The following is a 20,567-nucleotide window of genomic DNA, read 5'->3' as shown; positions in this document are numbered from 1 at the left end:
AAGCTGCTAATTTGGCAGAATCTTTGTATCTCATTTGCAACAAAACCTCAGGAGCAGGCCAATGTTGATGGAATTTCTGGGAGAAATTGGTTGATTTGGTTAGTGTGATGAATTACTGGATCTCTGTCCTTAAACTCACACAGCTGTGAGGCAACATCTCTCCGGATTCCTTTTGACCTATTAATAAGTACAATTTTAGGCATTTGTCCGCATAAAGGTATAGATTTCCTCCTAATTACAAAGCCATTTCTGTTTATTTTCCTTTTATAATGATAAAAAACAGCAATACCAAAGTTCATCTGACTGTAGCAACATATTTTATAATGGCTAATGCTTGTGAAAACATGGCATAGAGTCTTTAAAATGCTACCCATTTAGAGAATTATGCGACAGTGGCCGATAAACAAGTGCCTTTATAGGACGTGAAAGTTATTGCGTTTGTCCCTATCAGTATTTATAGGCTCGCAAAATACATTTCTAACACTTAGTCCCCACAACCTACCTCAAGAATTGTGAGAGTCTGAACGTCTAATGCCAACAGTAAATACACAGATAAGTGAATAAATAGTTATCTGGAGGTTTTGTAGGTCACAAGTCATTCCTCTCCATCTCTTTACAAAGCAAGGCGTATTTCATGCCCTGGCCCAGATAGGAAGGGTGAAAGGAACCATTTCATTTACTCTTATCGGAGAAATAGGGGAAAGAGAGGTAGAAAGAGAGGGGGAGAGTCTTCTCTGCAGATACCTGTAGGGAGGAGGACGAAGCACATTCAGCTTCTATAAACGACCTCGCAAAAACTGTGCTTTTATTCATCGAAGGGTTTCAGGACATAATAATAAAGAGAGGAGGGAATTATGCCTTCACACAGCTATACAACACATTCACAGAGAGTGAGAGAATGTGTGTGATGGACTTCAATGTGTCCATGTAGGTCAGCAGGCTTGGTCTAGCTTTAAGGAAAGTGAGAGTGAGAATGTGAGTTTTCTCTCTTTACCCTGTCTCCAGTGGGACATTACATTGATAATTTTCAGAAAAAAAGGACACAAAGAAAGCTTTAGGCGCTGACCATGAACGACAACCAGTCCAACCCGGGACTTCTAATATATCAACTTTCAATTAAACACACGTCTGAAAAAACATGTTTCTAAAAAAGTATAAAAGACAGTCGGGTCTAGATGGGTGTCTCCAAGTACATTCACTGAAATGAGGATCTAATGGTAGAGCATCTGTTCTGTACACATTGTTAAAAGCTTTGAGACAGATCTAAGAACTGGTTAACATAATAACTGTGGGGCATGTATGTTAACACATGACTTGACTCTTCACCCTGACCTAACTGGCCTAAAATTAGAGTAGTACCGGCTGACATTTAAAAACTAGACACCAGCAGGGTCACTCACTCACAGGGAACCAACACACATGCGGGACAGTACCAGCACACCATTCTTACAGACATGGTGTGCTGTAAGAATGGTGTGATTTTTAACATCAGTGAATCAACATCAATTCTCTATTGACTGGTCATCAATAAAAACTATAAGAGCAGAACGTAAGTGTCTGCCTTAAAGTAATGTTTCTGTTATAGTATTCAACCCCAAGATGGAATGATTGACAACATGAGATCCTTTTTCTCAGGACTTGACAAAATACAACTGTTACTACAAGCTGAGTTATATTCCTGCATGATGAATACAATGATTTTAGTGAGCCAATGTAATGCACCACCACAGCCATGCCAACACACAACTGATAAATATAAACACTATCTTTAGATTAATTAGATATCTTCTTTAATTAAGTATATCTGATAGTGACTTTCAAATGCTTTTACTACAACTGATGCGACTGTATTTTCTAAGAGGTAATGCTGGTTGTTACATTTCATGCCAATTTAGCCTTGGTTTAGGCCAGCTTTCATTGACATTGCATAAATATAACTGTCTAGATATTGGTGTGTTTTGTAAAGAGCAATTGCCTTTCACATTGTGCTGTCCACAGCAGGCATCTGCATAATGAAGGCTTCTTCCATCTAAAAAAAATAAAGTAGTAAGGAAGAGAGTGGCCGCCCGCCTGAACTGTTTGGAAATAGCTTTGTTTGAATTCACAGAATGAGACTGTAGACTTCACATTTCTGTATTTATCCTCCATTTGTGGATCTATTTATATTTGATGTGTGTGTGTTTCTTTATTGTATGCTGTTGGAGGGGAGAAGAGGACAGGGGGACAGGTTCAGGGGACAGCTTTGTGTTTAAGGGGGTATCCCTGCTGGGGTAATGTGTTTAAAATCTATTACCCCCACAGCTAGGATTAGTGTGAGTGTGTGTGTGTGTGTGTGTGTGTGTGTGTGTGTGTGTGTGTGTGTGTGTGTGTGTGTGTGTGTGTGTGTGTGTGTGTGTGTGTGTGTGTGTGTGTGTGTTTCCCCTAAAGACGTAATCACTATGGTAATACAAAAGGCAGTGGATTATGTGGTAGAATTTTTTTTGTTGATTTCTACTCTGCCTCTGGTAAGATATATACATATACAGTATTGAGAAGCAGGAGAAAGAGTCTTGACTATATTTTTATTTTTTTTTATTTATATACGTGTTTAAAATTACAAACTTATTTGTAGCTCATCCAGTGGTTAGCACATACGGGCTGCAGATTGTGACCTGGCTGGCCTGCTCGGAGTCTTTCAGAGGAGAGTTTGAGGTGTTAGTGTGTCTGTCTCACCAGTGCTTGCCTCAGTCTGCTGACCCGACTCCCTGCTTCTTCTCCGGTGCACGCTGGGATAAGCTCCAGGAATAAGAAAATTATTTGGTTAATGGATTGCTCGATTGACAGCAAATTCATTGTTAATAAGTTTGATAATCAATGAATTGCTTTAGTCACTTTGAATGATATTTTCCGGTTTCTGATGGCATTTTTGGAACCTCACCTTGGGACATCTTTAGTTATGTTCAGACTATAAACTAAATGGATTCAAATTCCCTGGTTATAGATTTTTCCATGCTCTTTCGCCGATGCGGCCATTTAAATTTGTCATTGCGAACTGACTTACAATAAATTAAAATGTGAATCTTATTTTCCAAATGTAATAGTAACAGTAGCACACACAGAAATATGTAAAGGGTTAATTTTCTAGTGTATTATCGTGTAAACCAGTTTTATTCTCTTCCATTCGTTAACTCATATACTTTCGTATCTCAGGGGAATATTAATGGTATCCTTCAATGAGGGGCCTGGGCCCGGCCTTGGTCAATAATTAATTGAAATCCCCTCATTTACTTAAGATCTTAGCTCACTCTGCCCCGGGCGAAAATGGGCGACGTTGGCATTTTGTAATTGTCACACTAGATCCAATATGCTGAGAAAGAACAATCAGGGGCAAAAGAAAACTTAAAGAATTTGAAATAATACATTTACTCCAGCACTTGTTGGATCCAGGTCCAGAAAGTGTAGGATTTCTGAACATAATATATCAAAACCAAACCTCTTTAACAATAATGTTACAATCTTATTCAAAGATATAAAAGTGCAGTTAATATAGATGTTTTTTTTTTTATCCATTGCATATGTAGCTCAAACAAGAGTTAGTTCTCTAAACTCCTTGTCACCTTATTGCCTCATCAACCTTCATTTGGTAACTCACATTTGAATAACTTTATCTTTGTCTCAATTCAGTGCCTGTACCCCCATTACTTTTCTAGGTAGCCATAATATTTAAGAAGATTTATTCTCTCTCACTCATGAAAGACCTTCTTTTTATTAATTTTAAACTGTATTTTTTGTCTTTCTCATGTCTAGGACATGGCGGGGTGAACCAGCTTGGAGGTGTGTTTGTTAACGGCAGGCCCCTCCCAGATGTAGTTCGACAGCGAATAGTGGAACTTGCCCACCAAGGGGTCCGGCCCTGTGACATATCACGCCAGCTACGAGTGAGCCACGGATGTGTCAGCAAGATACTGGGCAGGTAAAGGGCACACAATCACCAAAAGCCATATGATGGCGGTGCCAGAGCATTTACACCCTTTTCACACACTCAACATGTGACAGATTGGTTGTGTGACCAGGCACAGCCTCAGCGGTTGACTAAGGTGTACAAATAGTGTTGATCCTGGTTTGAAGCCATATTTTGCGCAAAATGAAAATATTTAAATTTAAATGTATGAAACATGACAGCTAAAAGTATCTGGTTCCATTTTTGGTCATCCTGCTGAGTTTTTTATCGACACACAGCCTTTACATTCGGCATATCATGTGTCAAACTGAAGCTTCTGTAAGTTCACACTGACTAATTTAGTGTCCAATCTGCCATTTCTTGCACAACAATGCATGCCATTGTTTTTAAGCTTGTGTCTTACTTTTCTCTCTCTGTTCTCTGTCTTCTCTTTTTTGTTTTTTTTTAACCTTCCTCTCCCCTCTCTGTATCCTGTATTTCCAATACGACCCCTCTCAATTTTTCTGTGTGTCTGCTCACCCCCTGTTCTTTCGATCTCTGCCTTTTCAAGGCTAAATTCAAGAATAAATCCCTGCTCGTTCCGTCCCCCGGAGAAGAAAGGGGGACAAAAGGGAAAAGATTCATCACTTTTTGGAATTAGCATCAAAATGAAAGTGGCACCATATTTCTGCACCCCAAAAAAGGGAAAAAAAGACAGAGGGAGATGGAGAAAAGGGAGAATGACAAGAAGAAGGAACATAATAAAAACGGGGAAAAGCGTGTTAAAGAAAAAGAGTGCAGGAAAAAGGAAAGAGACAGAGAGACCATTCGATGGGACGGAGGGGAAGGATTAGCTACAGCGACCCTCAGCTATATCAAAAAATGTGTTGCTCATTGTTCTCCCCTGCCTCTCTTTCTCTCTCTATCTCCCTCTCTCTCCCCTGTCCTGGCCGTTCAACTCACTGAAGCGTTACCGTGAGGGGGGAGGAGAGGGGATCGAGGGATGGAAGGAGGGAGGGAGGGTTGTTTTATCCTCTCTTCTCTGTCTCTCTGGTGCCAGCAGAACAAAAACACCAACTCCACCACTCTGTGTGTCTGTGTCTGTGTCTGTGTCTGTGTCTCTGTGTGTGTGTGTGTGTGTGTGTGTGTGTGTGTGTGTGTGTGTGTGTGTGTGTGTGTGTGTGTGTGTGTGTGTGTGTGTGTGTGTGTGTGTGTGTGTATTAGCTCATCGTTTGTGCGGATATCAATAACCATGCTCGTTTATTCACCAATGATTCAGCTGTGAATAATTTAAATAGTTTTCCATTTGGAAATAGATTGTTTTTTCCTTTAGCTGTGTTTATACTCCAGCTGTGAATAGTCAAATTGTGCAACACACACACATATGCGCAACACATACACACAAAAAGAGAGACAAGGAAACGCACATATACAGGAACACACATCTTCACGAAAGGATAACTCTACAGTACAGTGGTGGAGAGAGAGCGAGCGAGCGAGAGAGAGAGAGAGAGAGAGAGAGAAAAAAAGGGGGAGTGCAGGTTTAAGACTGACTGACAGCTTGCATCCACACACAGCATCCCCCTTTTTCTGCGAGCTGCAGCGCATTTGCTGTCCTCCCACCCCCCTGCCCCCATGCCCCTTCTGCATGCAAATACATTCATGAAATAGCCATGGTGGACACGAAACACCTGAATCTGTGCATGTGTGTTTGTATTTGTGTGTGCATGTGTGTGTGGGGTATCAGTGCCATCCTCTTCTTACCTGTGCCACAATGAGAAATTGCCCAAAAATATCAACAAACAACAATCAGCCATTATCATTTTTTTTTTGCCATCAGATTTGTTCACTGTTTTCAACAGTTTCAACAGTTTCAACTGTTTCAACAGTTTCAACAGTTTCAACTGTTGAAACTGTTGTAGGTTTTTATTTTACCTGAGTGTAATCACTGACAACGATAACAAGGTTGCATGCAGTGAGTCAGGGAACCATCGATTGTATGGTTTCATTTTTTGTTGATATGATTAACCTTTGACATTAACATGATGATATTATTACCATACTTGTCTTCTCTTTATCTGTACACTATGTGTACCAGATGTAAACTGTTTTTAGTCTTACGCCCTGATGAGACTGTATGGGGTTACCAATGAGCCCGACTAATTTAGGTATTGAATTTAACTTATTCTGCTTAAGAGTGCCTGGAGAAAGTCTTCTTTTCTAATGTTAGCACCAAAGCAGCAGCATAAACAGTTGCCTACAAATGCAATATTATAGAGGAACCGTTATGAATAAGAAAACAAAACTAAAGAGTTCAAATAGAGCCAACAATGGAGACAAATACCAATGGAGTCCTTTACCATTGGGTTTACAATAATCCAGTGTGGCTAGCTAGCAGTAAAAGTATCAAGGACAGGTTGTAAATATACAATATCATAATCAAGTTTTCAGAGTTAATAGATAAGCTCTTTATTCTCCTCATCACATACAGATTTAATATTAAAATCATTGGTTAAACAATAGGTTTACGTTTCTTTTAAGTATATCGCAATACATGAACACATTATTGGCCAATTCTCCTGTCCATGCTGTCCACACTGAAACTTTGTGAATATAAGATGGGGGAGATACAACACACTTTCCTTGTTCTCAGCAAAAACCCACTGTAAGAGTTAACTAAAGCTAATAGAAAAAGATTGCCGTTTCAGACAACAACAAAAAATCTAGAGAATAGCTTTCAAAGTGTTTGTCTTTTTAGTGCAAAATTCTCTTTATGTTTCGGAGGAAATCTGAATACAGTTGAATGATAAAATGTAAACAACACAGGGAATTTCTCAACGCAAATACTCTGACATTAGAAAATAACCTCTTGATTTTTTAAATCAAAGTCGTATTAGTCTCTGTTGAATACAAAAAAAAGCATATTTGATCAGGACAAGCTCTGTGTATTTTGCATACCAGTGATCACCTCACTTCTCCATGTCAGTAAGGACAGTGAGAATGATCAACCTATCCATCAAGAAATACAACATCAGGAGAATGAAAGTTTATCTTTCTCAAGATCAGGTGCAAATAGAGGAGGAAGGTGAGGGACAGGCCAGAGATACGTGAAGTGTTTTTTAAATAACTTTGAATTCAAGCCAGAAGGAAGCCCTGCCAGCAGTGGGAATGTCGTTCTTTTACTGAGAAGCCAGAAGAGTTAAGACGGGGTGCAACTATGTCCCCACACCACCAGGAGTAAAGTGCCAGGATTGCACAAAATCTAAACCTGAAGGAGACCCCAGAAATGCTAAAAATGTGCTCCGGTTTAACTGATTCTAGCAAAAAACATCTACGTCCAAGCAATGTCTTCTCAGGAGCATTATCAAGTTGTACATTATTATGGATCTTATATAGTAAGTAACTTGTATCATGTATCAACAAATGTGCAGTCTCATTTGAAGTAAAAAGTATGAGAAGACATTCTGTTGCACCATGGGATATTGTTTTAAATGGTGATATTCCCCTTTTAATTATAAATTCAACATTATGTAGCACTAGAAGTAAAATATTGAATTTACACATGTTTACCTTCCAACAGCTTTTTTTCCACAGTTCTAAAAATACAACAACCTTCTTGTTTTGCCCCTCATGAACAACACAAGCGTCTTCTTGCTTTGCTTGGCAGATACTATGAAACGGGCAGCATCCGCCCCGGGGTAATCGGGGGATCCAAACCAAAGGTTGCTACTCCCAAAGTGGTCGACAAGATCGCCGATTACAAACGCCAAAACCCCACCATGTTTGCCTGGGAGATCCGGGACAGGCTCCTGGCCGAGAGAGTGTGTGACAACGACAGTGTCCCCAGTGTCAGCTCCATCAACAGGTACTACAGTCTGAGTAAATGTGTGTGTGTTTTTGAGGATCAACTCATAGCAACAGGTACTGAATGGAGATAGAGCTCAGAGCAAAGAAATACTGAGTGTTTCATGTGTGTGTGTGTGTGTGTGTGTGTGTGTGTGTGTGTGTGTGTGTGTGTGTGTGTGTGTGTGTGTGTGTGTGTGTGTGTGTGTGTGTGTGTGTGTGTGTGTCCGGGACCAGAAAAGAGAATGGTAAAGAGGCCCCGGTCTCCATATGTATGAAGTGGCTGCAGCTCAGTGGTTCAACACGATGGTACAATGACAACCCTTTCCCCTGAGCATAGAGGCAGAGAGAGAGGCAGGGATAGTGAACTAAGAGAGAGAAGGAGTGAGCAAAAGAGGCAGACAAAAGGAAACGAAGGTGTGCGAGAGAAAGGACAGCAACAGATACAAAAGGGAAGGAAAGAAAGGAAAAGGAAAGGAAATGAGACAACATGAGAGGAGAGGAAAAGGGGAGGAAAGGAAAAGAAAGGGAAGGAAAGAGGAAGAAAAGACTTGCATGAGCAGCCAAGCAGGAAGTGTGAGGCCCCTCTGCCATGTCAGCCTGCCACCACATACACACACACACACACACACACACACACACACACACACACACACACACACACACACACACACACACACACACACACACACACACACACACACTTTAGCTCCCACGATGGTCATGTTCTCTCTGTCACTCAGAATCCTCACACACACACCGCACACACACCGCACACACACCGCACACACACACACACACACACACACACACACACACACACACACACACACACACACACACACACACACACACACACACACACACACACACACACACACACACACACACACACACACACACACTAATATCTCCTCTCTCCTCCTGCAGGATCATTCGGACAAAGGTTCAGCAACCGCCCGGCCAAACGGGCTCAGTGTCGGCTCACAACTTAGGTAGGTCTGCTGCTTTAAGAAATCCTGTTTCGAACTGTCAAAGCAAATTTTACAGCACGGCCGTTTCTGTATGAATCTCTCAGGAGCTAGTGTGCCGTATGTGGAAAAAAAGCAATGTATTGAGATTCTGAACCCAACTCACAGTGTGAAATGTGTGCCACAAATGTCTTTGCTTGAATGCTTCAATCAAGATGTCCCAAAATGAACAGTTGCGTTTGTTATCTTGTTGTTGTGTATAAAGTGCAGAGCTGAACAGTACAGTAATCAAAATTAGAATCAGTAACAGAGGATCATATACAACAGAGGCGTCCAGCTTATTGCACATAAAACAATCATCAGAATCATTGATAAGTCTCCTAATGGATATACTGATTCTGAAATGCCTATAATGCATGTTCAAAATATTTGATTTACAGCACTGCTGGATTTTAAAATCTGACTTCAAGTGAGTAACTGCCATGACGTTGCCTCAGAGGCTACAAGGCCTACGTCTATCAAATGTTGGATTTGTAAAGTAGATTGCAAGGACATTAAAGTGTGTAGGTAAAAAACTGTATTTTTTCTGTCACTGATTGTAACGAGTGAATCTAATATTCTTGAATCTCATCCTTCAACATGGTTTGGCTGCTCATAGTAGTTTCTAATCATGCTACAGACAAGCAGTATATCTATTACAGCTATGACTGAAACAGTATTTCCGTTTCCTCGATGAATATCTTAGAACAAATAAATGTCAGAGTTTCTCTCTCTCCCTCTCCTCCTCACTTTGCCCTGCAGTGGATTGTGTTTCGGTGTATCTCATATCTTCATAATCACACATTGTCTATTAATCTAAATTAATTTCACACACGCTGCTCCCTGACTCCTGCCTTTACACACATTTATCAGATGCGCACACATACACACGTGCATGCACACCTAGATGCAACCAGACACACACGCACGTACACACGCTTACAGATTACACAGATAAATGGGTCCCACTCCCAGGCGGAAAATTGAACATTTGGATTTGCTGAATAAAAGCGTTACGTCTGATAAAAAAAAGAGTGAAAAGAAAAGAGAAAGGAAAATCAGATAATTGAAGTGCTAAATCAAGTGATGGGAAAAGGAGGGATCTGCATTCATTATACTCTCCTTGTCGTTAGCGAAGGAGTAACAGCTGGAAGGGACCTTGATCCTTTGGTTTATCGTTTCTTTTTATTCCCTTTTCGGTCTCGTCTTTCTGTGTTTGGGGGTCTGCTGGGAGAGAGGATTAGGATGTCTGTCTCCACACCTTTCTGTCCCTCCTGGGATACCATACTGTCACTCACCCATGTCCGCTTACAGGGGCACAGATAAGGGACCGAGGAATGAGTGACTGTATGTTTTGGTTTGTGCGTGTTTGTGTGTGTGTGTCAGGAGGTTGCAGAATGTGTGTGTTTGTCACTGAAGCGGTGACAAGTATGTCGCTGTGTGCGAGAAACTTGTCTGCTCCAGGGGTAAGATTAGAGGTGGAGACAACAAAGGGTAAAATGCAGACAGACTCCTACCATTTGTGGATCTTTTTTTTCAGAGCTTTGATTTGGTCTGTATGGCTGAGTAAAAGTTTTAGAGGATTAAAGTGCCTCTATGTTGAGTTTAGCTAGAGAGAAATAAGATTTCACTCATCATTTTTTGTTTTGTATCTTTGATTGTGAATGTCTCACAAATAACCGAATGAAGACATGCGAGTGTTGCTCTTTCGTAAAAAAGAAGAAAAAAAAAACAGCTGGGAAAGAGTTAGCAAATCGGTATTGTATGCAGTGACACATTTCTCAAAAATACACATACAGAAAAATCATCTGTTTTTGTAGGGGTCAGCAGTTCAATATTGAATTTCTCTGTAAGTTTTTAATAGTTTCTACCCTGGAGTGTTGGAGTGGTGGTACCATGTTATCATAAACAGTCTGTGTAACATTTGCTATTTGAATGATGATCTAAGATTTTGTATGATGAGCCTAAAACAAGATGCTTTAAAATAAACATGAAGTTATGTTTTTTATTTGTGGATGAATTTACTTTAAGTTTCTGTCTGCAGCAACTTCTGTGGCGGCCACACAAGTGTCAGCAGTGACCAGCGACTCAGCCGGCTCCTCGTACTCTATCAGTGGCATTCTTGGTATCAGCTCAGCTGCCGACGTGGGCAAGAGGAAGAGGGACGAAGGTGAGAAAAATAACATGCGTTTGCGTTTGAGTGGATTTATATTTACCTCATCTCTTGCATTTTTATTAATTCTTTTAAATGGAAAAAACGTTTTCAAGTTCACTTACAAATACACAACATTCACAACCGCGGAATGTTGTGGCCCTCCCACCATGGAGAACCCAGATGAGAAGAACTCGGATCAATGACAGATGTGTGTAAGAGTGTGTGTGCAGGTGCAATGTGGGAGTTCTAAACCAAACATCTTCATTCAGAGAGCCCTATTTGTTTACTAACGGTGCTTCACTGGAGAGTTACCTGAGGAGTCAGTTTATGCATGCACTATCGATCATATATGCTGTCATACCGGATCAATATTGTACGTATGTTAATGGAGGTGTGAGCTTGTGTGTTTGTGTGTGTGTGTGTTTGTGGGGGGGGGGGGGGGGGGGCTTTTCACATGTAATGAATGTATATGTTTATGTGTAAATGTGCATGTTTGTGTGTGTATGTGGCAGTGTCACTGGCATTAAAAAGCAATCACACAGACAGTCTCCTACGGTAAATGAGACAGGACCAGATGTCGGAGCGAAGGGGGGTGACAGAACGCCACTGGGGGCTATTTCTCGCTCTCTGTCGAACACACGGACGCACACACACTCATACAGTATGTGGTCCTTTTCCCACTGCTGATGAATTTCCCAAAACATTCCAGCAGTCTCCTGGATAAATCCCAGGTGCACCTTGAGCCTTTTGATATGCTCGGATACGGCCCACTTCCCCATCAGCAGAGCACAAAGACCTTAGACCTGGCGCACGCACACACACGCACGCACGCACACACACACACGCACTCTCACACACACACACACACACAGACACACACACACACACACACACACACACAAATTATAGGTAAATAGAAATTATGTTTGTTCAAGAGAACTCAACTTCCTCCACACAAGGGAGGGAGTAGATGATTGGGTTAACGCATGGTGGATAAAAGTCATGCTCATTTTGTATCCCTTAATAGTTCTGAGGAAAAGCCAGAATATCATTAAAAAAACTCAAAATATCGCAAAAAGTTTACACACTACGCAAATATTGCAGCAGACGAAAACCATCAGACATTTGAAGACTCATTAGAACAATTTTAAACTTCCTTATTTTGATACATGATATAAACTTAAATGCCATATTTCCCCAAATGTTACTGGTGCTCTTTGAATTGAATTATTCTGTTGCAATGTGCCCATCTCCTTAAATTAGACTAGAAAATATATGCATTTTCTTAAAAAAACAATTCACGATATTAAGTTAGAATTAGCAAAAAATAAGAATTGAACCTTGCCTATAGCATCCACAGAGCACATCATAAAGTTATATCATAATGCTAAATTCGGGTCTACAATTGTCCTTTCCACAGCAGAAATGTTGACTTTGTATAGAATGAAAAGAGTAACTTATATAGTGATGGCTCAGTTCCAGACATTTGCTGTCCACAGTTTGACTGTTGGGTCATTGAAATGTCTTACTGGGAGTGAAGCCATCGTTAGTGTTATTAGATACGTATATCTTTGAAATAAGCTGTAGTATTACAAAATGTATAATAGGGGTCTGCTTTTCCTGTGAAGCCATATTTCATTGACAAGAATAATAAGTCATGTATAATTGCATAAATGTATCCACCACTACTATGTGTGCTGTGATATCTGGGGCACGGACACTGTGGTTGATTCTACAGTTGAAATATGAGGTCTGTAATCTCATTAGGAGCATTATTGTTTCACTTTGTTCTCACATGACGTGCTACACTATGTGCTACATGTGTGATTTGTTTTTTTATTTACTACAATTGGATGCTGGGCTTCACAATTCATATTGGAAATATTGTATCATGTTTCACTGAAGCGTCCACTAAGCATTGTGTGGCTCCGCGTCACGTTTGGCTTGTGCGTTTTATCTGCAGTGTTCCTGTGGCAGAGGTCTGCGCGGTTGGCTCTGTGGTCTAATTAACAGCATTGCTAATCACAGCTTCCATTAGAGCAGCCCCCGCTGGATAATGACACACACACACAGCAAGGGGCGACAGGGGGGAACAGCATGCACTGACATGGACACACAAATACAGACACAAACACACAATAATGCGAGCTTCTCACACACAATGAACCATATGCTTGTCGGTACAAACATTTGTACACCAAAGGAAAAAGACATAAACACGCACACAAGGCCCGCAATCACACAGCTACTGTATGTCATGTTGCCTTGGTGCAAGTGAATATGTTAGATATGCAGCAGTAAGGCAGGGACACTGTTTCATTGACCTGAAAAACAATCTTTTTCCTCCCCCAAAAACCCTATCAGGTATTATGTCACTCAAATGCAAAATACTGCATCGGAGTATCATGTCTTGACCATTTTGTTGACCATTTAATGAACTGGCATGTTTCTGCATGAAGCCTTTTGTCAGTCCATTGTTTGAGCATAACATTCATCAAAATTATAAAAGACATGAGGGGATTTTCAGTATTATGTTGCATTTGAGAGAATCCTTCTTTGTCAACTTGTTTTGGAAATCAAACAGTCTTATAGACATTTTTCACACCAGAGATTTTAACACATCATAAAGGCAGGAAATACACAGGTGCAATTAATAATATTATTGGCAGCTGAATTCCATTTAGTTGTTCCTCTTCAACGACCTCCAATAGGTACAGTAGTGAGTAATTGTTCACATGCATGGCTCCCTTGAATGGAACTCAGCTACAGTTAGTGTTAGTGCCACCTGTGCTCTGAAGTCAAAATGTCTGCTGCTGTGATATTATGAACTTGGTTAAGAGGATCATATCACATCTAATAATATCACATGAACCTTTGTGCAAGGAACCTGTTATTTCTGCTGTTACCATACAAGCTTAGAAATGGCAGCTGTGCCACTGATGGGAACACTGGAAGACGGGATCATGTTATGTGTGTGTGTCGGCAGGAGGAGTGTGTGAGGGTAATACCCTGTGGTGACCTCTGCCCCCAGCCAAAGCGAGGGGAAGTGGGGGGTGGCTGGGGGCAAAAATGTAAATGAATGGGAGTGAATGGAAGAACTTGACTTGTGGGGCCAAAAGGGGACTATTGTATCTTAACCTATTCTCTTACACAGCCTCAGTGTGTGAGTGTATGTGCGTGTGTGTGTGTGTGTGTGTGTGTGTGTGTGTGTGTGTGTGTGTGTGTGTGTGTGTGTGTGTGTGTGTGTGTGTGTGTGTGTGTGTGTGTGTGTGTGTGTGTGTGTACGTGCACATGTATGGTCATTTAAAATGGGTATGGACAGGTGTGCATGTTAAGGGAATATTTTTTTCCTTGAATAAAAAATATTCTCTGTTTATTGAAAAAATAGTGTACATGTTTATATAAACTGTCTTTTGCATGAACAAGACAGATTTACCCATAATGCCAAAATGACCCCTCACCCCTTTGTGCACCCACTGTGACATGCAGCAGCTTAGCAGATAAAAGATGCTGGGTGTGAGCAAAAGATGGAGGATGGAGGAGAGGAGGGAGGGGAGCTCCGCCCTTCACTTAAGAGTTTCTCTCAGTGCCCCCCCGCCCCCCAAAACTTTGATCTCTGGAGTTTGTCTCACACACACACACACACACACACACACACACACACACACACACACACACAAACACAAACACACACACACACACACACACACACACACACACACACACACACACACACACACACACACACACACACACACACACACACACACACACACACACACACACACACACACACACACACACACACACACACACACACACACACACACACACACACACACACACACACACACACACACACAGGGTCTGTGAGGTCAGACTTACAACCCTTCTCCCATCTATGACGATCTATGTCAAGTGCAAAAAGATGCTTGGTGGTATCCTACCGGCTGCAGACAGAGAAACACACACACACACTTCCACACACACAAACATTCATGCACACAATACATGCACTGAAACACGCAAACGGGTGACAACCCATCTAAATCTCAAAGGTATTTGGATTTAATAATTCAACTGTTCTTGTGTTGTCGAAAAAAAGGCAACGGCAGGCCAAGACAGAGGGAGACCGTGAAGGATAGAGGAAGAGAGAGAGCATAAGAGATAGATAGTGAAGGCGGAAGAGAGAGGAAAAAGGAGAACAATAAGGGCTCATTGTTTGTTTTGTTCTGCTCTGAAAAAGAGGGAAGAGAAGCGCTTCCCTTCTGAGACTGACTCACAGAGGTAGAGGCAGCTGTGTGTTTGTGTGTGCGCACGCACGGGTATCCGACAGTGAATAGGATTTAACCCGTCACGGCAATGAGTTTCTTTACCCATCCATGGATACAATGAGACCAGCCGGATATCAAGCTACCCACCCACACCCACACTACAACACACACTCACACACAAACACACACACACACAAATGAACAATATTGATTATTGCAAGTTAGATCTTTGTTTTTACTGCTCGTTTACAGTAGGTTCTGCGTTTCCTTCGTTCTCTACTTTGTAGACGCTCCGTCATGAGAGAGAAGGGTCAGTCTTTCAGTGTGCATTCTGTTGTGTGTGTGTGTGTGTTTGAGTGTGTGCGACAGAGGGAAAGCAGAAAGCAATAAGCTTGCTGAAATGGTGCCATCAGAGCTACATGATTGATCAATTGAATTCCATCATGGGGACTGGCCGGTGGGATTAAATGGGTCGCTGTGGGTTACCAGGCTAAAGCATCATACCGGCTTTATCTCCCCCCTGATTGGTCTGTCACCAGAGACCTGGACCATACACTCACACCGCTCCCAGTACCTGTATATGACTCTGTGTGTTTGTGTGTGTGTGTGTGTGTGACTATAGACGAGAAAGAGAGATTATGATCAAGCTGTGTGTTTGTAAGAGAGTGGTGAAAGAGGGTTTGTGTACTGAAAAGGTATAGCGCGGTTCTGTGAGTTATGCAGCACTCTGTGAGTGTGAGGTGTTTTTGTTGGCAGCCAGATACTGGCTCCTGATTTCAGGTGCACTAGAAGTCTTTGCGGGAAACTAAAACCGTTTGCAACCAGTTTTAGTATTACACAGCTGCAGAATTATGGATCATTATGTGCTTCATTGATTGGGAGGAATTATGTTTTGTCTTAATGGCTTCCCATGACAGACCCGGAGTTGTAATTCCACAGTTTGGCCACTATTTTGTATTGGCTTCGAATCCTGGCAGGTGTACTGCCTCACATGATGGCTCTTGAGTCAACAGAAATAAATGCCTCTAGAAATTCAAAATTACAAAAATCAGCTTGCAAATAAGGGAGCAAAAGAAAGAGAAGATCTCTGGTTCTGCTATGGTTTTGATCTTTTTAAAAATAAATCGTGTCCACTGATAAATTGGTACTTGGCTGAGGTTTGGAAACGATAATAAGAGCTACCTTATAATGAAATGTAACTATCACTTAATGTTGAATGTGGTCAAATTCCCTAAAGCCATTGTTCTAGTTTGTTCACTTTCTTTCTTTTTACATCAGTCTTTGTTTTTCTTTAGGATCAGAGTCTTGCACAAATGAATCTGTATTCCCTGTCCAAATGGAAAAAAAAAAATCCAAGCCCCTTCCCCTCCCCAACTATCTGTCATATCACTCCTTCTGCAACCGGACACACACTCACACACTGACATTAACACACACACACACAAAACGCACAGTGACCCCAGCACTAAAATAGGCTCTCAGGAGCAGTTTCAAGCAATGAATTGGCTCTATGGAGGGGGATTTTCACCCTCATCCCCTTTTTCTCTTTATCTTTTTCTCTGGTTCTCTCTTTTCTAATCATTTGTGGGCCGCGACTCTTCAGAGTTCTTATAATTGTCTCGTTCAGTCTCTCAGCCTTGCAATAACTGCAGGATACGAGAGCTCACAGTCTAATACTGATACCCCAGCAATATATATTTGTGTGTCTCTGTGTGTATGGGTGATACGACAAGAAGAACGCAGAAGTGTGTTATATATGAGAGGCGAGAGTGTACTTTTGAGAGATCAAGAATGAGAGAATTGGATTGCATTTGTATGGCATTTTCTCTGAGTCTCCACAATCTCTGAAGTCACTCAGTCTTAAATCAGCTCAGTGGGGTTCATATGAGTCCATACTTTGCTCCAACTTCTCTCTCCACATGTGCCTCACTAAATTATATTATCAACACACAGCTCCCTTTATTTCTCTATCATTGCCTGAGACTCGTTTCTCCCGCTGCAAATCACATCAGACTCACAAACCCTCTTTAAACCTCCTCTATGTCTCTTTTCAGCCTCATATTCTTCCATTAAATATCCTACAACCTCTCTAACCACAGTCCTTTCTCCTGTCTTTTTCATGTAGGATTACAGGAGTCGCCGCTGGCCAACGGGCACGGCCACAGTGGGCGGGACTTCCTCAGAAAGCAGATGAGAGGGGAGCTGTTCTCACCGCAGCAGATCGAGGTATTGGACCGCCTGTTTGACAGACCATGTCCAATCCAATCCAGCTCTGACCTCTATGTGAGCCCTGACTCTGGCAAGGTAAGGGCGTGGCACCGTGCAGGCCCTGGGCTGAGGCTGAGTTTGCGAGCAGGTTGAGGGTCGACACAACTTTAGGGTTCTCTAATAGGTACCACTAATGCATACAGAACATTTTACATGCTTGCTGAGCTAAGTTTGCAAAAACCTTTTAAAGTTATTCTTAAATCCATGTATGTTAATGAAGTAAGGAGTGTGTGACTCCAAATAGTGACTGGTCGGCCTTTGATGAGATGCCACATGTTTCTGTGCCAGTAAATAATGGTCTAAATCTGGAAACCCCTACAGTGTAAATAATATTGCTGGTCACAGATGCAAAATCTGACCACAGGTAATACATGAATTAAACACTAAAATTCTAATGTAAAAGAAACAAGAGTATCCAGTGAGGCTATATTCATAGATAGATGAAAGATTATTATGACATTTTCAAGGAATAGTCTTGGATTTGCGTTTGTGTTAGCTTGGTAAACTAATTATTTGTCAGTAAATACAAAGGTTTGATCTAAATATGTTGTTTGTATTTAGAAAAGCAACTTCATTAATACAAATTACATACACTAACAGAAATGCTTGCCTCTGCTTTTAGCTAACAGCCTGTCCATCCTGCTACGCCTTGCCATGCCATGCCAAACTCAAAGAAATCAGGTTGTGCTCAGAAAATCCCAAATTAATATTCCTAATGCTATCGCCCTAACAATGCAGAGTAATTGTTATTTTTCCTGGTTCATCTGTGTTGTTTTTCTACTGAGAGATCGGAAAATGACAGCATCAAGTCATGTTTCTCTGTCAGTCTGACACACTGCTGTGAGTCTCTGTGGTCTGATAGACATTGTGATGGCTGCAACAGAGACCCACTCAGGCCTATTGATGTTCCTCTAATCCAGATACACTGCAGGGGTTAATGAGCATATTGACCTGGCTCTCATTATGACCTCACTTCCTGCTGTTTAGGGATGCCAAAGAAGCTGTCCGCATGGTGATGCCTATTGGGAATGTGGTGCGTTTGTGTATTGTTTGCATGTGAAAAGAAAAGAAAAAACATGAGCAAGAAAGGGATTATATGCATGTCTTATAGCTGAATCTAAATTGACCTCCCGCCCTTTCTCAACAGTTTAGTTAATGTAAGTCTGAGTGGAATAAACAAGAGTAAATGGGACGCTGAATAACAAAATGACAACAAGCTAGCATTTGTATTCTCCCTACATTTTCTCAGGTGTCCTCTAATCTGCAGCCCTGCGGTAAATATAAGGAAATACTTTGCAAGATTTTTGGCTTCTACAGCCTTGAAAGCATCCCTTTTTCAGATGTATTTATTCAGTTGGTGTCAAGGGCAAAAGGACAAACACACACTAGAGGAGGATATGGAGTCACATGTAGGCTACAGCCTTAGACCTCAAGGGCAGTGTTTCTCTTTTTAGCCCATTCACTTCCTTGTGACCGACATGGGGAGTGGAGTGGTATAGGGCGAGAGGTCGACAGGGATTGGCTCTAGTAGCTCTATAGACTATGACTCAAGACTATAATACCCATGATTCATAGGTCAGTGTCCTCTCTGAGCTTGGTCAAGCCACTAGGGTCAGGCATAGGGGCTTTAAACTGCGAGTCGCCCTGGGGTCAAACTGGCTTTAGGACACTGCATTGTGATTACAAAGAGGTGCACACACACATGCGTTTTTTTTCTCTCTCTCTCTCTCTCTCTCTCTCTGTCACACACACTGCTGTCTGTCCCTCTTTCTTACCTTCATCCTGTCTAGTCGACCACCCCCCTTCTTCCTGCATTTCCCAGAGGGAATGATTGACAGTCATATCCTTAACAATGACATACTGACAGCTACAGCTCAGCCTCTTTGGTATGTGGGCTGAGCTCTGTGTGTATGTGTGTGTGTGTGTGTGTGTGTGTGTGTGTGTGTGTGTGTGTGTGTGTGTGTGTGTGTGTGTGTGTGAGGCACTGCTGGTGGTGCTATGGTCAAGGGGGGCCACGCCGAGGCTGACATTCCTAAAGGATGCTTGATTTAATCTTGGCCCTGCTGTTGATGGTGGCAGCATGTGAGGGAGCCTTTGCCACGAGCATGAGGTAGTGTGAGTGTGTGTATTGGTGAAAGAAAGAGAGAAGGAAGAACAAGAGAGAAACAGACGCAAGTGGCTCAATTTCACGTACCAACAGTATATTATAATGGTTTCCTAATATACGATAATTTCAGTGGTTATTTCAACCTCCTCATTATCTTTTAGCCTTCTTGCACTGAAACACGAGCCTCATTCATTTTTTTTCTTCTTCCACCATCCCACTTAAATAGATAAGAAGTCAAATTGCTCGCGTTCCTCACAAGCATATCTTATTTTATCTGTCACCAGCAGTTACTTTTTTTATCCTGTTTGTCTAAGACCTTTTCTTTATCTTTCCCCCCCTAACAAGCCATCCTTTTATCTCATCTCCCTCTCTGGCTTTGTTCCCCCTCTCTTTGTAGTCTATTAAGCCACACTATTAATTTGTGTGTGTGTGTGTGTGTGTGTGTGTGTGTGTGTGTGTGTGTGTGTGTGTGTGTGTGTGTGTGTGTGTGTGTGTGTGTGTGTGTGTGTGTGTGTGTGTGTGTGTGTGTGTGTGTGTGTGTGTGTGCGTATATGTGTGTCTGCATGTGTGCCTGTCAGAGAGAGTTCATTTGAATTTCCCTTCAATCACTTCCTATTACTCAGGTGATAAATCAGCAAGGCTGATGGGGCCCCCAGCCATCCATGCTGCCCCGGGTCCAAATGCCCGCCCCAGCACCAACCCGTCTGCCTAGGCTGGGATAGAGTCATAAAGAGAGAGGGTCTTTTTAATTCCCTCTACCCCAAAAGATTAAAATTAAGAAAAGGTCAATGGCAAAGGCTCTGAAGGATGGAGATGGTTAAACTGATCAGAAGAGGCTGAAGTTCAGCTTTACTGCCCATACTACAGAAAGGGGAAAATCTTTACCAAGGACATGAAGCCTGTGTTTGTTTAGGCCAACATTTTTTAATGGACTCCCATGGAAGGAAAACATTTTTTGTATCAGAAATAAATAAAAATACAGGTAACAAAT

General features: G+C 41.7%; 1 protein-coding gene across 4 annotated transcripts in view; it reads left to right on the top strand.

The window, feature by feature from the left end:
- pax5 (paired box 5) overlaps window positions 1–20,567 on the top strand; it is a 49,865-nt gene that overhangs the window by 9,992 nt on the left and 19,306 nt on the right. For 2 of the 4 annotated variants that reach the window (XM_063883829.1, XM_063883830.1), the window contains exons 2-6: window positions 3,787–3,952; window positions 7,587–7,784; window positions 8,693–8,757; window positions 10,817–10,942; window positions 17,327–17,427. In XM_063883829.1, the coding sequence (XP_063739899.1) occupies window positions 3,787–3,952; window positions 7,587–7,784; window positions 8,693–8,757; window positions 10,817–10,942; window positions 17,327–17,427 (656 nt within the window). Of the gene's footprint in view, window positions 1–3,786; window positions 3,953–7,586; window positions 7,785–8,692; window positions 8,758–10,816; window positions 10,943–17,326; window positions 17,506–20,567 lie in introns of all 4 variants that reach the window. The other 2 variants (XM_063883827.1, XM_063883828.1) reach the window with 1 other exon arrangement.

Source organism: Eleginops maclovinus, chromosome 5 (genome assembly GCF_036324505.1).
Source record: "Eleginops maclovinus isolate JMC-PN-2008 ecotype Puerto Natales chromosome 5, JC_Emac_rtc_rv5, whole genome shotgun sequence".
Classification (NCBI taxonomy): domain Eukaryota; kingdom Metazoa; phylum Chordata; class Actinopteri; order Perciformes; family Eleginopidae; genus Eleginops; species Eleginops maclovinus.
This window is presented reverse-complemented; position numbering and strand designations above follow the sequence as displayed.